Source organism: Hypanus sabinus, chromosome 10 (assembly GCF_030144855.1).
Source record: "Hypanus sabinus isolate sHypSab1 chromosome 10, sHypSab1.hap1, whole genome shotgun sequence".
NCBI lineage: Eukaryota > Metazoa > Chordata > Chondrichthyes > Myliobatiformes > Dasyatidae > Hypanus > Hypanus sabinus.
Window position 1 is genome coordinate 80,683,270 of NC_082715.1, and position 17,523 is coordinate 80,700,792.

Sequence of the window (17,523 nt, forward strand, 5' to 3'; positions counted from 1 at the left end):
TGGACTTAACATCAACAGAAATTAATTTTATTGTTCAATCTGTTATTCAATTTAAAGTGATAAATATGTATTCCATATTTAAAATTAAGTAATTGTTTACAAATTTGATCACCTTTGCTCAGCATTAAACACATTAGTAGCCTCAGTTCTGTGGACTGGAGATAATATCTCCTCCTCACCGACAATCAACACTGGTGCACCTCAAGGATGCGAGCTTAGTCCACTGCTGTACTCTTTCTATACCCTCGATGTTGTGGCTAGTACAGCTCAAACACCATCTATAGATCTGACAATGATACAACTATTGTTTGCAGAATTTCAGGTGATCATGAGGAAGCATTTTGGAGCAAGGTAACTCTGCTAGTTGAGTGGTGTCACAACAACAACTTTACACTCACTGTTAGTAAAACCAAGGAATTGATTGTGGACTTCAGGAAGGGGACGTCGAGGGAACACACTTCAGTCCTCATCAAGGGGTCAGAGTGGAAAGGGCAACTGCAAAGGATCTGGAAAAAGCTGCAGGAAGTTGTAAACCCAGCCAGCTCCTTCGTGGACACTAGCTTCCCGAACATCCAGGACACCTTCAAAAGGCAATGCCTTGAAAAGGCGGCATCCATCATTAAGGATCCCCATCTCCCAAAACCTGCTCTCTTCTTATTGCTACCATTAAGAAGGAGGTACAGGAGCCTGAAGACATGTACTCAGTGTTTCCAGATCCACCTTCAGATTTTTGAATGGACAATGAACCCACGAACACTATCTCAGTATTTTTGTCTCCTTTTTGCACTACTTAAAAATTTATTTTTTATATATGCTTATCGTAATTTATGACTTTATTATTATTATTATATATTGCATTGTACTGTTGTCACAAAACAACATATCTCATGACTAACACACACATGAAATGCTGGAGGAACTCTGCAAGTTAAACTTCTGTGATCTCAGTCTGGGACGCCATTGTTAGGCTGCCTTTACAGAAGGTGACCTTCGCAAGGCGGAAAGCCCCGATGGAGTACCTGGTAAGGCTTTGAAAACTTGTGCCAACCAACTGGTGGGAGTATTCAACGACATTTTCAACTTCTCACTGCTACGGGCAGAAGTTCCCACTTGCTTCAAAAAGGCAATAATTATGCCAGTGCCCAAGAAGAATAATATGAGCTGCCTTAATGACTATCACCCAATAGCACTCACATTGACAGTGATGAAATGCTTTGAGAGGTTGGTCATAACTAAACGAAACTCCATCCCCAGCAAGGACCTGGATTCATTTCAATTTGCCTATCACCACAGTAGGTCAATGGCAGATGCAATCTCAATGACTCTTCACATGGCCTTAGACCACCGGGACAACACAAACATCTATGTCAGGATGCTGTTCATCGAAATCAGTTCAGCATTTAACACCATCACTCCCACAATCCTGATTGAGAAGTTGCAGAACCTGGGCCTCTGTACCTCCCTCTACAGTTGGATCCTTGACTTCCTGACTGGAAGACCACAATCTGTGTGATGTCTTCTCCTCACTGACGATCAACACTGATGATCCTTGGGTGTGTGCTTAGCCCATGCTGTACTCTATGCACATGACTGTGTGGCTAGGCATAGCTCAAATACCATCTATAAATTTGCTGATGATACATCCGTTGTTGGTAGAATCCCAGATAGAACTGAGTGGGTGTACAGGAGCAAGATATACCAACTAGTGGAGTGGTGTCGCAGCAACAATCTTTCACTCAGTGTTAGTAAGATGAAAGAGCTGATGTGGACTTTCATGAAGAGAAGGAACACATGCCAATCCTCAAAGAGGGATCAGAAGTGGAGAGACTGAGCAGTTTCGAGTTCCTGGGTGTCAAGATCTCTGAGGACCTAACCTGGTCCCAATATATCGATGCAGTTATAAAGAAGGCAAGACAGCAACTGTACTTCTTTTGGAGTTTGAAGAGATTTTGTATGTCAACAAATACACTCTAAAACTTCTATAGAAGTACTGTGAAGAACATTCTGACAGGCTACATCACTGTCTGGTATGGTGGGGTGGCGGAGGTGGGGAGGGGGTGCTACTGCACAGGAACAAAAGAAGCTGCAGAGGGTTATAAGTTGGCTCCACCTTGGGTACTAGCCTACAGAGTACCCAGTACATCTTCAAGGAGCGGTGTCTCAGAAAGACAGGGTCCATTATTAAGGACCTCCGGCACCCCAGGGCATGCCCTTTACTCAAGTTACCATCAAGTAGAAGGTACAGAAGCCTGAAGGTACACACTTAGTGAGTCAGGAACAGTTTCTTCCCCTCTGCCATCCAATTCCTAAATGGATATTGAACCCATGAACACTACTTCATTCTTAATATATATTATTTCTGCTTTTGCATAATTTTTAATCCAATCAATATACATGTACTGTAATTGATTTACTTATTTTTACCTTTTCTTTCTTCTATATTATATATTGCATTGAACTGCTGCTGCTAAGTTAAATTTCACGACACATGATTCTGATTCTGAAATTTCACAACTAATGCCGGTGATATTAAACTTGATTCTGATTCTTAATAAATTGTTTCCCAGACTTTCAGAACTGTGAAGCTCCAACCTGTCAGGAGTTCCTCCTTGTGGCAAGGTTTTAAAACTTACCAGTTTATTTCATCTTCTCTTCACCCATCTTGTCATTAATTTTCCTTTTGGTGGCTTTTGGCGTTATCTTATGGCACCAGGCCTTTTCTAATTAAATTAGATATATCAAAATCTGCCAATCCTATCACTTTAAAGTATGACTACCCATCTTGTTATTTGTCTGTGGACTTTAAACACACCAACAAAGAAACACTGAATTTGAGATTCCAACTAGAGGCAAACCTTGATTCTAACAAAGTTTTGATGAATTTCTGTCCCCCTTTTACAGCATTCTCCAAAAATGTAGCACTGTGGCAACCCACTTTCTGTGCAGGCAAACCGGCTACAGCACATCTCCTGGTACCCTTTCCTACTGACTAAGGAATGGTATCCGATAGTAGGTTTTACCAAGGTGTATGTTGTATGAAATGTACCAAGATATGACCTGAGTAAATTGACAGTATAAGATGACAAGAGACTGCACCTTTGTTTGCTAACACAAGTAAAGATATGTTTTAAAGTATAATCTATTTCTGTATACCTGTAAGAGAAGGGGCACCATGTAGCATGGTGGTTAGGGTAATGCTAATACTGTTTGGGTATTGGATTTCAGTTCTGGTGCAGACTATAAGGAATTTATATATTCTCCTCATGACTGCAGGGTTTTCTCCCGCATTCCAAACACATACCACTTAGTAGGCTTATTGGTCATTGTAAATTTTCCTGTGATTAAGCTGGAATTTAAATAGGTGGGTTGCTGGTTAGTATGATTTGTTGGGCCAGAAAGGTCTGTCCTATGCTGTATCTCCAAATAAATAAAATGAAGCATATCAGGCTTCAGATTTTCTAATCAGAACTGCAGATTGCACCTAATTCCCTTTTCTCACATCTTTCAGAGGACATTTACAGCTGCTTCAGCTACCTGCGTGAAGTTCTGTCTGACGAGTTTGTTTTCTCACCAGGGAATAATGTCAAGGTAACGTAAAATAAAACATTATGTGTAAATCTTAGCCAAGTGCAGTGTACACAGTGTTCTAGGGAAAAGGTTAGAAAGGGATATTTTTACTTTCATAATGATCTATTACAGGTAAAAAATCAGTTGTGTTATTAAGAAGGTGGTGCACTTGATAAAGTCATTTAAACTTTTAAGATTAGAAAATTGAAATGTATGTTGAGTGTTTTGTCATAACATTTCTATCATAAATAGGAAGAAATTTCTCCAAAGGACCAGACAACATCCTGGTTCCAATAATGCACCCAGGATGTAACCAGGAAGTTAGACGGGGGAGATCCAGTGGATGTAGTGTACCTCGATTTTCAGAAGGCATTTGATAAGGTCTCACATAGAAGATTGGTGGGTAAAATCAAAGCTTAGGGCATCGGGGGGAAGGCATTGACATGGATAGAAAACTGGTTGGCAGATAGAAAGCAAAGGGTAGCGGTGAATGGGTGTTTCTTGGAATGGCAGGTGGTGACTAGTGGGGTGCCACAGGGCTTGGTATTGGGACCACAGCTGTTTACCATTTACATTAACGATTTGGATGAAGGCATAAAAAATAACATCAGCAAATTTGCTGATGATACTAAGCTGGGTGGCAGTGTGACATGTGATGAGGATGTTAGGAGAATTCAGGGTGACTTGGATAGGCTGGGTGAGTGGGCAGATACTTGGCAGATGGTGTTTAATGTGAATAAGTGTGAGATTATCCACTTTGGGAGTAAGAACAGAAAGGCGGATTATTATCTGAATGGTGTAGAGTTGGGTAAGGGAGAAATACAAAGAGATCTCGGAGTCCTTGTTCATCAGTCACTGAAGGTGAATGAGCAAGTGCAGCAGGCAGTGAAGAAGGCTAATGGAATGTTGGCCTTTATTACAAAGGGAATTGAGTACAAGAGCAAGGAAATCCTCTTGCATTTGTACAGAGTCCTGGTGAGACCACACCTGGAGTATTGTGTACAGTTTTGGTCTCCAGGGTTAAGGAAGGACATCCTGGCTGTAGAGGAAGTGCAGCGTAGATTCACGTGGTTAATTCCTGGGATGTCTGGACTGTCTTACGCAGAAAGGTTAGAGAGACTGGGCTTGTACATGCTGGAATTAAGGAGATTGAGAGGGGATCTGATTGAAACATATAAAATTATTAAGGGATTGGACAAGATAGAGGCTGGAAATATGTTCCAGATGCTGGGAGAGTCCAGTACCAGAGGGCATGGTTTGAGAATAAGGGGTAGGTCATTTAGGACAGAGCTAAGGAAAAACTTCTTCTCCCAGAGAGTTGTGGGGGTCTAGAATGCACTGCCTCGGAAGGTAGTGGAGGCCAATTCTCTGGATGCTTTCAAGAAGGAGCTAGATAAGTCTCTTATGGATAGGGGAATCAAGGGATATGGGGACAAGGCAGGAACAGGGTATTGATAGTAATTGATCAGCCATGATCTCAAAATGGCGGTCCAGGCTCGAAGGGCCGAATGGTCTTCTTCTGCACCTATTGTCTATTGAATATTTTTTAAAAATAAAAGATTTTTAAGATGGGTTCTTTTTTTTAAAACTTGTATTACACCCAAATCCTAAATGAGTAAGTGAATATAGAATTTGTTGGTCACATAATTGGCCAAGACTGGTGTCACTTAACATCCTGTCTTCCTTGCTTGCTTGGCCATGGACCACAGTTCATTCAGCATAAGGTATTTCTAATGTGTAACTCGCTTGCTCTCTTTCTATCCACAGGATTTTGATGAAGGCTTGTACTTGCTGATGAAGAGTGGTGCTATTCAGGGATCTCAGGCTGATCTCTACATCTCTGAGAAGGGGAGCACCACTATTTCCTTTTTATCAGTGATGTTTACACCTTTTCTAGAAGGTTATCAGGTATGTGGCGATTTTTCTTGTTCAAACAACCACTATTGTTCCTTCAGAGTTTAAAATGGATTACTTTAATCTAGAAAATTTTGATTTGAATACTATGCTGAAAATAGTTTCAGACGTCTGTGTTCCAATAGAATACTTCATCTTTGGGATGTATCTATCCAGTACCTTCTGAATTGCTCTCAGAACATTAGAAAGCTTTCGAGAAGAACAGGCCATTTGGCCCAGCAAAGCTTGTCAAATTCCTATTCACATATTATGTTGTAGATAATGATATACTCACATAGTAAAGCTTGCCAAGTTCCTCTTCACACATTCACATAGTAGATGATGCATATAACATGAATGTAAGGAAGGACAAGCCAATGATTAGGTATAAATAGAGACAGAGCAAAGAGTTACATTGTACCTCACAGGCAAAATTCAAAAGAGTGAAGAATGTAGGACCAGAGGTGTTTTTAAATGCATGTAGCATGGACAAACTCCTGGTACAATTACAGTGTGGACATCACTGAGTCATAGTTGAAAGAAGGCTGTAGTTGGGAGCTTAACATCAAAGGATGTACTTTGTATTGGAAGGACAGGCAGGAAGACATAGGTGGTGGTGTAGCTCTGTTGGTAAGAGATGGAATTACATCTTTAGAAAGAGGTGACATAGGGTCAGAGAATGTTGAATCTTTGTGGGTGGAGTTCAGAAACTGCAAAGGTGAAAAAGCCATTATGGGAATCATATATAGTGTGTTCAAATAGTGTGTTCGGCAGCTTTGGGCCTATACTCACTGGAATGCAGGGAGGGTCTCTTTGAAACCTACCGAATGTTGAAAGGACTAGAAAGGGTGCATGTGGAGAGGACATTTCCTATGGTGGGGTATCCAGAAATAGAGGGCACAACCTCAAAATTGAGGGATAACCTTTTAGACAGAGGTAAGGGGGAACTTTTTTAGCCAGAGAATAGTGAATCTGTGGAATGTTCTGCTGTAGACTGCAGTGGAGACCAAGTCAAATGGGTATATTTAAGGCAGAAGTTGATAGTTTCCTGATCAGTCAGGGATATGGCAAGAAGGCAGGTGTATGGGGTTGAGTGGGATCCAGGATCAGTAATGATGGAATGGTAGAGCAGACTCAATGGACTGAATGGCCTAATTTTGCTCCTATGGTCTAATGGTCTTATAACTATTGAGTTTAGATCTCTAAGGTACTACTCTCAACTACACAACTAGGTAGTTTGTTCCATGTGTCCACAGCTCACACTGTAAAGAAGTGCCTCCTGCTGTTAGTCTGCAATCTCCCTTTAACCAGTCTCCACCTATGGCCCCCATGTCCTCATTGATGGATTAATTCTGAAGTAGCAGCTGGCATCCACCTTACTTATAACCTTCGTAATTTTGAACACTTCTATTGTGTCTTCTCTCATTCTACATCGACTTAGGCTAAGAAGATTTAATTATTTCAATCTTCCTTTATAACTCACACCCTGCAGACCTGCAATGAATCACATTGCCCTTTTCTGAACTCTCTCCAGTGCCTTCACATCCCTCACAAAATATGGAGACCAAAATTGTGCACAGTACTCAAGGTGTGGCCTCACAAGCGCATTACACAGCTTAAGGAGAACATCTCTAGAGTTGAACTCCACTGTGTGCATTATATAGCTGAACATTCTATTACCCCTTCCTAATTGCTTCTCTACATTGTCTAGATGTTGACAGTGATGAGTCAACCAGGACATATAAATTCTTCTCAAACAGTGCACTTTCTAACTCAAGAACCTCCTCCATTATATATTTATATCTAACATTTCTACTTCCTATATTTAATATTTTACATTTTGTTTACATTTTATCTGCCTGCATCTCCAGCCATTGCTGTTCTGCCATCATCTCTGCTAGTCTCCCCTTCCAATAAACTTTGGCCAGTGCCTCTCTCATGGTTCTGTAATTTCCTTTACTCCACTATAATACTCTATAATACTGATACATCTGTCTTTAGCTTCTTCCTCTCAAACTGCAGTGAATTCTATCATATTATCACTGCCTCCTAAGGGGTTCCTTTACCTTAAGCTCCCTAATCAAATCCAGTTCATTACACAACTCCTAATTCAGAATTGCCTTTACTCTAGTGGGATCAACCACAAGCTGCTCTTAAAAAGCCATCCTGTAGCATTCTACTAATTCCCTCTCTTGGGATCCAGTACTAACGTGATTTTCCCAATCTACCTGCATATTGAAATCCACATGATAATCTTAACATTGCCCTTTTTACTTTTCTTTTCTGTCTCCCATTGTAATTTGTAGCCCACATCCTGGCTACCGTTCAGGAGCCTGTCTATAACTCACATCATCAGGGTCTTTTGCAGTTTCTTAACTCTTAATATACCTGTCATATTAAAATTGTAGCTGCCTTTTGTGCCCTACCTCTGTCACAAATAGCAGTGTGATAATGAGAAGATTGTCTGTCCATTTTGGTGTAATCTAAATATTGGCCGGACAGAACCAGCACTAGATCTAACTATGAAGGCAGTGATTGATGGGAAGTGTCTGAAGCATAGCCACTGGATAAATTGACATGCTCCAGTATATATACTAGACACAAGTACTGAATTGCTGCCTATATTATCACGCTTGTTTGTGTAGGGGATTATCTTTGCAAATGTTAAGAATACATATGTCACGATCATGGTGAAGTCAACTCATAGATTCATTTGTTTAAAAATTAGGTTATTCAAAAATTAATTAACTGCAACCCCTTTTAGTAGCAAGACTGGCGTATTACTATATTCCCATGTGATTTCTGACAAATGATTAAGCTGATATCACAATAAGAGTGCCCTAAACCTCATCCCTATAGTGTTAGACAGTGTACATCATAAATAACACTTAGGTTTATCAAGTAATTTGAGCATAGGGCATTGATTGTGTGTTTTTGTGTACATCTGCACAAGTGCACAATTCTGGAATAGTTTCTCCACAGCTTGTCATATATACACCATGAATGGTTGTAGATTCAAGAATTACTGAGTCATGGTGGGCTTTGCCTCAGTATGAGAATTGTTAGTCTTTCACAACTTGCATAGGTTGTGTTGCAGCTAGTGACAACTGATTACCCAAACCCTTTATCAGAAATAACTTCAGCCTAAAATACAGCTTTGTAAGTAGAGTGTAATCATCTGCTAAAGTTATTGAATGCTGCCAAACTGGGATGCCCACCAGCTCTGATTAGTGACTGTTTCTGTCTGTGCCATGCTTTACTGAACAATTTGTAGCTGTCTGACAAACTCTGCTATGTTGGTGTCAGCAGCAACAATAAGGCAGTATAAATAGTCTAACTGATGCTGGTAGACTGAAATTGTAGCCCTTGGTACTGACAGCGGTGGCTCATTTTATGTTGTTGCAAAGCCCTTAGCAGTGTGGTTGAACAGAAGGATCTTGGGGTCCAGGTTTATAGCTTCCTGAAAGTGGCTACAGAGCTTTACAGGGGATAAGAAGACATATAGCATGCTTGTCTTTATTCATCGAGGCATTGAGTTGAAAAGTCAGAAGTGTTGCAGCTCTATAAAACTAGCTAGGTCGCTTCTGGACTATTACATACAGTTCTGGTGTCCCATCACAGGAAGGATTTGGAGGCTTTGGAGAGGGTACAGAAGACGTTTACCAGACTGCTGCCTAGATTAGAGGGCAGGTGCCTATAATGAGAGTTTGGACAAACTTAGTTTATGTTCTTTGGAGCAGCAGAAGCTAAGGGGTCATCTGATAGAGATTCATAAGATTATGAGAGGCATATGAATAGACAGACAGTAGCTTTTCCCCGTGGTTGAAATGTCTGATACCAGAAGGCATGCATTTAAAGAGAGAGGGGAGAAGTGCAAAGGAAATGTGAGAGTCAAGTATTTTATCCAGAGTGGTGGGTGCCCAGAATGTGCTGTCTGGTAGAGGCAGATACATTAGGGAATTTGAAGAGACATTTAGATAGGCACGTCAATGTGAGGGCAAAGGAAGGATATGGACATTGTGTAGGCAGAGGGATTAGTTTAGTTGGCTATTTGATTATTAATTTAATTGATTCAACACAGCATTGTGGGCTGAAGGGCCTGTTCCTGTGCTCTACAGTTCTGTGTAATATTTTAATTTCTGTGTTACTCTATTGTGCTTCAATATTTTGCAAACAAAACACTGCTAATTTTTCAAAAATGTTTAATGGTGCATCTTAGAATACTAATTTTTAAAATTCAAGATTTTTATTTTGTTTGTAAACAATCTTTTTAATTCTCAGGTTTTCTCTATAAATATGTATGGTTAAATAAATGCTTTCATTTTTCAAAAACCTGTACAGTATTCTCTCATAAATGTTTGAATTTGTAGGTTATATGCAAGTACCTGTTACACTCTGAATTTACAGATGATTTTACCGAGAAGAAGTTTATTGCTGCATTCCGAAACTATGCAGCAGAGCTCATTCTAACAGGTATCCATTCCCACTGATTTCTTCTTGGTGTCCCTGATGTATTTGGATCTGGAAGTTTTGATTTTGCATTATTAGTGAGTAATGCTGAGCTTCTGTGTAGAAGTAGTAACTGTGATTATTTTAATAATGCCTGTTTTGAACATGGGATTTGGAGGTGTTGAGTATACCTTCACTGGAGCAGTTAAGACGATGGGACATGCTATAGGAGCAGAATTAGGCCAATCTGTCCCTCGAGTCTGCTCCATCAATCCATCATGGCTGATTTATTATCCTTTTCAATCCCCTTCTTCTGCCTTCTCTCCATAACCTTTGACACCCTTATGAACGCAGAACCTACTATCCTCCACTTTAAGTATACCCTGTTCAGCTGACTGTGACAACAAATTCCAGATTCACCTTCTCATCCCTGTTCTAAAAGGATGTCCTTGTATTCTGAGGCTGTACCCTCTGGTCGTAGATTCTCCCACTATTGGAAACATGATCCCATGCCCACTCTGTCTGTGCATTTCCATATTTGGTAGGTTTCAATGTGATTCCCCCCCCCCCCATTATTCTAAACTCCAGCGAGTACAGACTCAGAACCCATCAATGCTCCTCATACATTAAACCTTTCATTCCTGGGATTATTCTTGTGAACATCCTCTGGTCCCTCTCCAATGCCAGCACATCCTTTCTTTGATACGGGGCCCAAAACTGCTCGCAGTACTTCAAGCACAGTATTTCTATCCTGAGTTGCATCACTATTAAGGCCTTATTCACATGGGCCAAGAAGCTATAACTTTAAAAAAATTGTCTACTGGTTGTGCTGGGAGGTTGTACTAATTATCAGGTGTACTCCTCTCGCCCTCCATACACTTCATCCCTACCACCCATCCCACAATCTCTCTTAGCTACTACCATCAGGACTCGGACCGCCAGACTGGGTGCCAATGAATTCCCTGCCACCACCGAGTTCTGTGCTATTTACTGTTAATCTGTGCTGTGCACTACATGCATTTTTGAATTATATTTTATTAACTAGTGGTAATATTTTGGTTATGTGCTGTGTGCAGTGTTTTGCAGATGCCTTGTGGTCCAAAGGAATGTTGTTTGGTTGTATATATGTACAGTCAGATGACAATAAACTTAAACTGGAATGTTAGAGACCTGCAGAGTGTACAAGTGTGAATCCATTGCTGATCAGACCTGGGTGAGAATTTGTGACCCATGATTGAAATAGTCAGTTGTCCAGCATCATATCCCTGGTTTATTACAGTACCACTGTTCAGAGTCATTCCCATCAGAGGCTGACTTGCCCTTTTTCTTATTACAGGTGCCATAAAGTACAATGAGGTCCTTTCAGTGGATATGCAAAAAAACGCCCTTGCTGCTTTAAGCCGTCTAGGTGCTGTGGAAAAATTTAAGACGTATGTATCAATAAAACACATCTGAACAATTCTGTTTCAGAAATGGTAATTGCGTCTGATTGATTTTTTTTTGCATTACAGAGCTGATGGGATCATCTGTAAGGTTAATAAACAGACTCTCAGTAGGGTGGTGGACATGTTGGGTAAGTTTTTTTTATCATCAGTTTCCACCAGCATAATAATTGCATGAACTCCTTATAAATCCTTGCCGGCCATGGATTTAGCTTGCCTCATACATTCAGTCCCACTTTATTAGGTACCTCTTGTAGCTAAAAAGTGGCTACTTGAATGTATGTTTCTGGTCTTCTGCTGCTGTAGTCCATCCACTTCCAAGATTCAATGTGTTACGTATTCAAGGACACTCTTCTGCACACCACTGTTGTAATATGTGGTTATTTGAATACTGTCAGCTTGAACCAGTCTGGCCATTCTCCTCTGACCTCTCTCTTTAACAAGGCATTTTCACCCACAGAACCATCACTCACTCTTAAGTTTTTTTTTTGTTTTTTGCACCATTCTCTAAACTCTAGAGACTGTTGTGTGAGAGATACTCAAACTACCCCATCTGGCACCAACAATCATTCCACTGTCAAATCACTTAGATCATATTCTTTCCTCATTTTGATGTTTGGCCTGAACAACAACTGAACCTCTTGACCATGTCTGCATGCTTTTATGCATTGAGTTGCTGCCACATGATTGGAACTGATTGGGGGTGCACTATGTCATGCCTTGTAGATGTACTCTATAATTTTCTGATTGCTTATAGACTTTAAGGAGCAAATATTAAAATTATGAGTTAACAGAACCCATGGAGGAAACCCATGCAGTCCTGGGGAAAATATACAAGCTTCTTATAGTGGCAGGAATTGGACCAAACTTGCTGGTGCCGTAAAATATTACGCTTTATCATACCACCATGCTAACCTGCTCCTCAAGGAAATTCATCCCCATCTTATACACCTAATCCATTAATATTTGGCAGTACTCCCTTTCATTAATTCTGTTGTGTTTCTTTGTATTTACTGTGAATGTCTGCAAGGAAATGAATCTCAGGGTTGTATATGATGACATACATGTAGTTTGATTTTTGAACTTTCTACTTTTGTTTTACATAGTAAGTTATGTTAATCTGAGTGTGATGGACCAAATAATTATCTGAGGTGTATAATATAAAGATTTTTTAAATGTTCTTTTGCAGTGCCCAGGATGCCAGTGAAAAGTGCTGCTGTTGCCAGACTCTGAGTGCAGTCTAACAACACACGATTGTTCCTGGAGTAGGTGGAAGTTGTTGGGTTTATAAGTCAATGAAAGTGGGAACCAAATGCAGCTGGCAAAAGATGTTGCTTCGAATGGATCTAGTGGGCTGATGACTTAATCAAGAATCCAAGGTCACAAGAACCTGATCTGCACTGATCGGAAGCAGGAAATCCCTGTAACTACTCAGTTCATGCTTCAAATTGCTTTCACCTGTGGTGTCTTTTTTTTTATAATATATATATAAGTGGAGAGTTTGTTTCATGTAAACACATAGTAGTATTGAAATGTGTTCTTCAGAACCACATTCAGTTAAAAGTGCAGCAGAGCCTAAAAGGTCAAGTTTACAGTATACTCTTTAGCCCCTAATGGGACAATGCTGTTTATCATAAATTTCTGCGAAGCATTTGTTTAATCTGGAGATTCAGTGGATCTGTCTTCAAAATCTAGTCTTGGACAAGGCTATTTCTGTTGTCAACATTTCCAAGCAATAGCTATTGTGGAGTAAGACCTGTTTTGAGCAGGAGAGGCCTGTTTGCATTTGCGTCAGACTCAAAATTTCATCGAAGTTCATCTCTTCAGTTCACATACGGCCTTAAATGCCAAGGGTGGTAGTGGGGTTTATATTGTTCTTTAAAGTCCCTTAAAATTGGATAAAGTCTTTTTAACTTTTATACTGTAGATGGAACAGCAAAATCAGAAGCTTTTGCAAATGCAGAAAATGCCTAGGGTAAAAGCACTTAATCTAATCCAGGGCACAACAGACAGTGGGAATTGTAATGGTAAGAAAGGTAGCAAAAATGGGCAGGGTTGAGCACTTTTTACTTTGTACATGGATGTCAATGAATTGGCTACAAACATTTAGCATCTGTTTATGCTGTGTGCTTCACAGCATTGTCAGAATTTAGAAAAAGTTTTAGCTTTGCGGCTGTCGAGTTTGGAGGTGGCTTTCCCACATTGTGGTGATTGCACTTGAGGGAGAAATATTTTAATAGATTTGAAACCACCCAGGACGTGCTGAGGAGCAGGTGAAGGTTTGTTTAACTTGTTCTATTTAGATCCAGGAAATCGCTCCAGAAATTGAACCACTCCAAAATGGTCACTCTGTTTGTTAGCTCATACATGGTCACTCTGCTAATTAACTTTCTCTAGAAATGGGGAGGTGTGGCCACTACTGAAATGCAGAGTTTACGGTCTGCCTCATAATTGAATTACTCCTGATGTACACTCACTGTCAGTTCAGGCCACCCCAGAAATGGGAAATGTGCCCTCACTTTGCTGATTGGCTCACTGCTAAAACGGAGCCATGTTTGGATCACTCCTGAAGTGAACAGACAGTGTACAGTTCTTGTCTGATATCTGGGTCACTTCACTTCCAAGCTGGGAATGATGGTTGTTCAGATATTTGGGTCAATTCCACAATGGAGATTGTGGTTACTCTGAATATAGGGTCACTCCTGAAATAAGAATATGTGTTACTGTAGACATAAAGATAGGGGTGAAGTGTCACGTGGTTACCTCAGTAATTGTCTCTAAACAAGTGGTCACTTTGATACCTTAGTTTAACAGCCAATGTTTGGATGAATTTGTTTACAGGTAGTGGAACTCAACCATTTCAGTTATATGAAACCCTGCTCCAACCATTCTGTTTAAATAACATTTAAAATGTGGTTGGATATTTGCAATATTCCTTAATAAGTTAACAGTGCTAATCCAATTAAATGCCTACATTTATTTATATTGTACTTCGTGTTTCTTTCCTTTGTGCCTGCATGGGCTATAACTAATGTGAGATCACCTCATACTTCAGTGGCCTAATTTACTTCTGGTTAATTTAAATGTTTTTTGTGTGTGCTCCTAATTCATACTGGTGAGGAACGCTTAATTTGTTATAATTGGGATTAGTAGTGACTCCTCTCATCACTTGAATAAAATCAGTTTAACCAATCCATCACACACAAAATACTGAAGGAACACTGCAGACATTTGTGTGTGTTGCTTTGGGTTTCCAGCATCTGCAGAATCATTTTTGTTCTCGGCCAGTTGATGGTCTTACTTCCCAATGGTAATCCTCAAATCAGTCTTAGGAATTTCAGAATTGGATAATTCTAAAATTTCTGAATGAATATGCTAACTGCTGTCTTTAAAAAATATTAAATGGATATCAATATTTTTGAATTATGAATACCTTCTATAAACTCCTTCATATTGAGGAAGTATAGATTAAATACAACTTAAGCACTTTGCAGAACATGATTAATGAGACAATTTAGTAATCAGTCTGTATTTGAACCCAGGTCAGTTAACGTGTGGATTAAACACAAAGGATGCCTGCTCACCCACAGCAACACATTGTCAAACTTCCTCCCCTCGTTAATCTGCAGCACACAGCTACTAGGTTGATGAATGAAAGAAATCTTGAAGATAAGATGTAATTTGTTTCTCTAAATCATTATAATCAACTTTAGAAAAGTATTTTTGGCAAATGTCAGGTACCATATCAAAGTTGCACAGCATTTTATCTTTTACCATCTGAAAAGCATTAAGTCTTTGATCACATTTGATATGTTCTGAAGAGGTTGAAATGAAGGATTGAATTGGTAGTGTGAGTTAGTCAAAACAAGATGGAAGAATTTTGATATAATTACAAAAATGCCACATGATAAGCCATGCAGCTCTTAAGTCTTCGCCAGCTCTTCCCTCAGCCTCTCCATTTAAGTCCCACTACCTGGTTCCTGCCTCACAAACCTGCATCTTATTCTGCTTATTCAATTTTACTACTTATCCAGTTTTCTGTAGCCTCAACCAAATCCATTTCAACCATACTATCATCCCACTATAAATCCTAAAAATATTCAGTGCATGTAAATATGTTCTCATTTGCTGGTTGTTAATCATAAATCTGTATTTGGAACAAAATTACATGTATGTTTAGAATAAAACTACAGCCATACTAGCCTGAAAATGCTCAATCTCATCCAACCTCAGATGCTAAAGTGGCTCATGCTTGATAAGTATTTGGATGGAACCCCCCCCCCGGATTACTCGGCACCATAGACTTTTGAGGGCAGTATGGTAACATAGAAGTTAGCACATTTTACAGCACTAGCAGTAAGATCAAGTTCAATTCCTGGAGCTTGTTTGTTCTCCCTGTGACTGTGTGAGTTCTCTCCCACATTCCAAAGACATCAGGACAAAGGGTCTCAGCCCAAAACATTGACTGCTCGTTCCCATGGATGCTGCCCAACCTGCTGAGTTCCCCCAGCTTGTTTGTACTTGTTGATTTCACCACAGCATCTGCAGTGTACTTTGCGTTTAATTTTAATCACCTCTGTAAAATTGGTTCTCAAGCTTCTACTTAATGAACAAACCTAGCTTCCAATCCCTGCACACAACTAGAAATCTTCAGTTCTTCACTCTCTAAAGGTATGGTACCCAAAATTGTTACTTGGTCATAAGATTGTATAAGATGAGAAATTTAGAAAAGGGAAAAGCCTAATTATAAAACACATTATATTGTTTTATTCAGTCACTGCAGTATTACAGGTCTGGTCAAAGCGCATTAGGAAGGAAGTAGGTGGGTACAGAGAGAGAATACTGGAGAGGAAAGCTTCTCTACAAGTGAGGTGGGAAGAATATAGATTGAGGTTCTGCAGGCAGTTTGGAATTAGGAAAGAGTTAGTCAGGATAAGGATATAGAGGGCTATGGTCTAGGTGTGTTTCAGTAAGATGGCAGAATAACAGATTAGATGATCTGAAGAGCTTGTTTCTGCACTGAGGTGCTTTATTACCTTAAAAGTAGAGACCTCCAGATTATTCCCAGTACTATGTGCTAGGTTTGGATGGATAAATGCAGGGCTAGAGGGATGATACAGAAGACAAGACTTTATTGGGATGAGTTCTGAGGAGGGCCAAAACCAATGTGCTTATCAAAACCAGCATTTTAAGTGTTTAATGAAGTTTATTAGGGATCAAGGGAAGCTGAACTAAGATTCAGAAGGGGGGGGGAAGGAAATCACAGGTTTTGATGTGGAAAATATAAAATGAAGGGTTTGTAAGATGGAAAATAAAACTGGGCAAAAAAAATGGAGTTTGTACTTAAATAGATGTGTAAAATGCAGAATAGCTAAAGGCATTAACAGGTGGAACTAAGCATAGCTATAATGGAAACATAGTTTCAGGAGGAGTATGAACACCAGCCTAGTTTTCATTAGAAATCTGTCAAGTGACAGATGGGGAGAAAAAGGAGGGGTCCAACAATAATGGACAGAGGAGGGAAAAAATATCAGCTACCAGAATATGCCAAGATCATAGAAGACTACATGGGTTCAATGAAAGAACAAACAAAGGAGGAAGATGCACTACTGGGAGCTCAAGTCCAATGAGGACAACTTGTAATGTGCAAAAATATTAGGCCGGTAGTAGCAAAAGATATGAATTGGCCAAACGTTAACAGCAATAGAGTAAAAGATCGAAAGCACAGAATTTCCAGACTGGATTTAGATTTTTGCTTAGGCAAACCGATCATGGGTGCTGGGAAGTTCAGGATTAACTTTGGAGAGCAAGAGTGGAATGATAAAAGGACACATCTGTTTGAGAGCAAGGCAGACTGGAATGTGGCAAATCTGATCCAAGTATTCCCAAGTGAGACAGAACTTGGTGGAATTGAGAGTAAAGATCAACTTTGTCACATTTACACAAAAACAGTGAAATATGTAGCTCATGCTGGACAAAGCTCACAACGTGCTTGAATACATCTTTGGAATGGGGAGGAAACCAGAGCACCTAGAGAAAACCCAATCGGTCATAGGAAGAATGTACAAGGCCTCAAAGTGAAGAATTCAAACCATGAGTCCTGACGAAGGGTCTCAGCCCGAAACGTCGACAGTGCTTCTCCCATAGATGCTGCCTGGCCTGCTGTGTTCCA

General features: G+C 39.9%; 1 protein-coding gene across 1 annotated transcript in view; it reads left to right on the plus strand.

Moving 5' to 3' along the window:
• Window positions 1–14,341, plus strand: part of gnpat (glyceronephosphate O-acyltransferase) — a 36,566-nt gene extending 22,225 nt beyond the window's left edge. Inside the window, exons 11-16 of the mRNA XM_059982206.1 lie at window positions 3,509–3,588; window positions 5,335–5,475; window positions 9,831–9,933; window positions 11,246–11,339; window positions 11,421–11,482; window positions 12,541–14,341. Of these exons, the coding sequence (XP_059838189.1) occupies window positions 3,509–3,588; window positions 5,335–5,475; window positions 9,831–9,933; window positions 11,246–11,339; window positions 11,421–11,482; window positions 12,541–12,584 (524 nt within the window). The 3' untranslated portion in view covers window positions 12,585–14,341. The remainder of the gene's footprint in view (window positions 1–3,508; window positions 3,589–5,334; window positions 5,476–9,830; window positions 9,934–11,245; window positions 11,340–11,420; window positions 11,483–12,540) is intronic.
• Window positions 14,342–17,523: the final 3,182 nt, after the last annotated feature.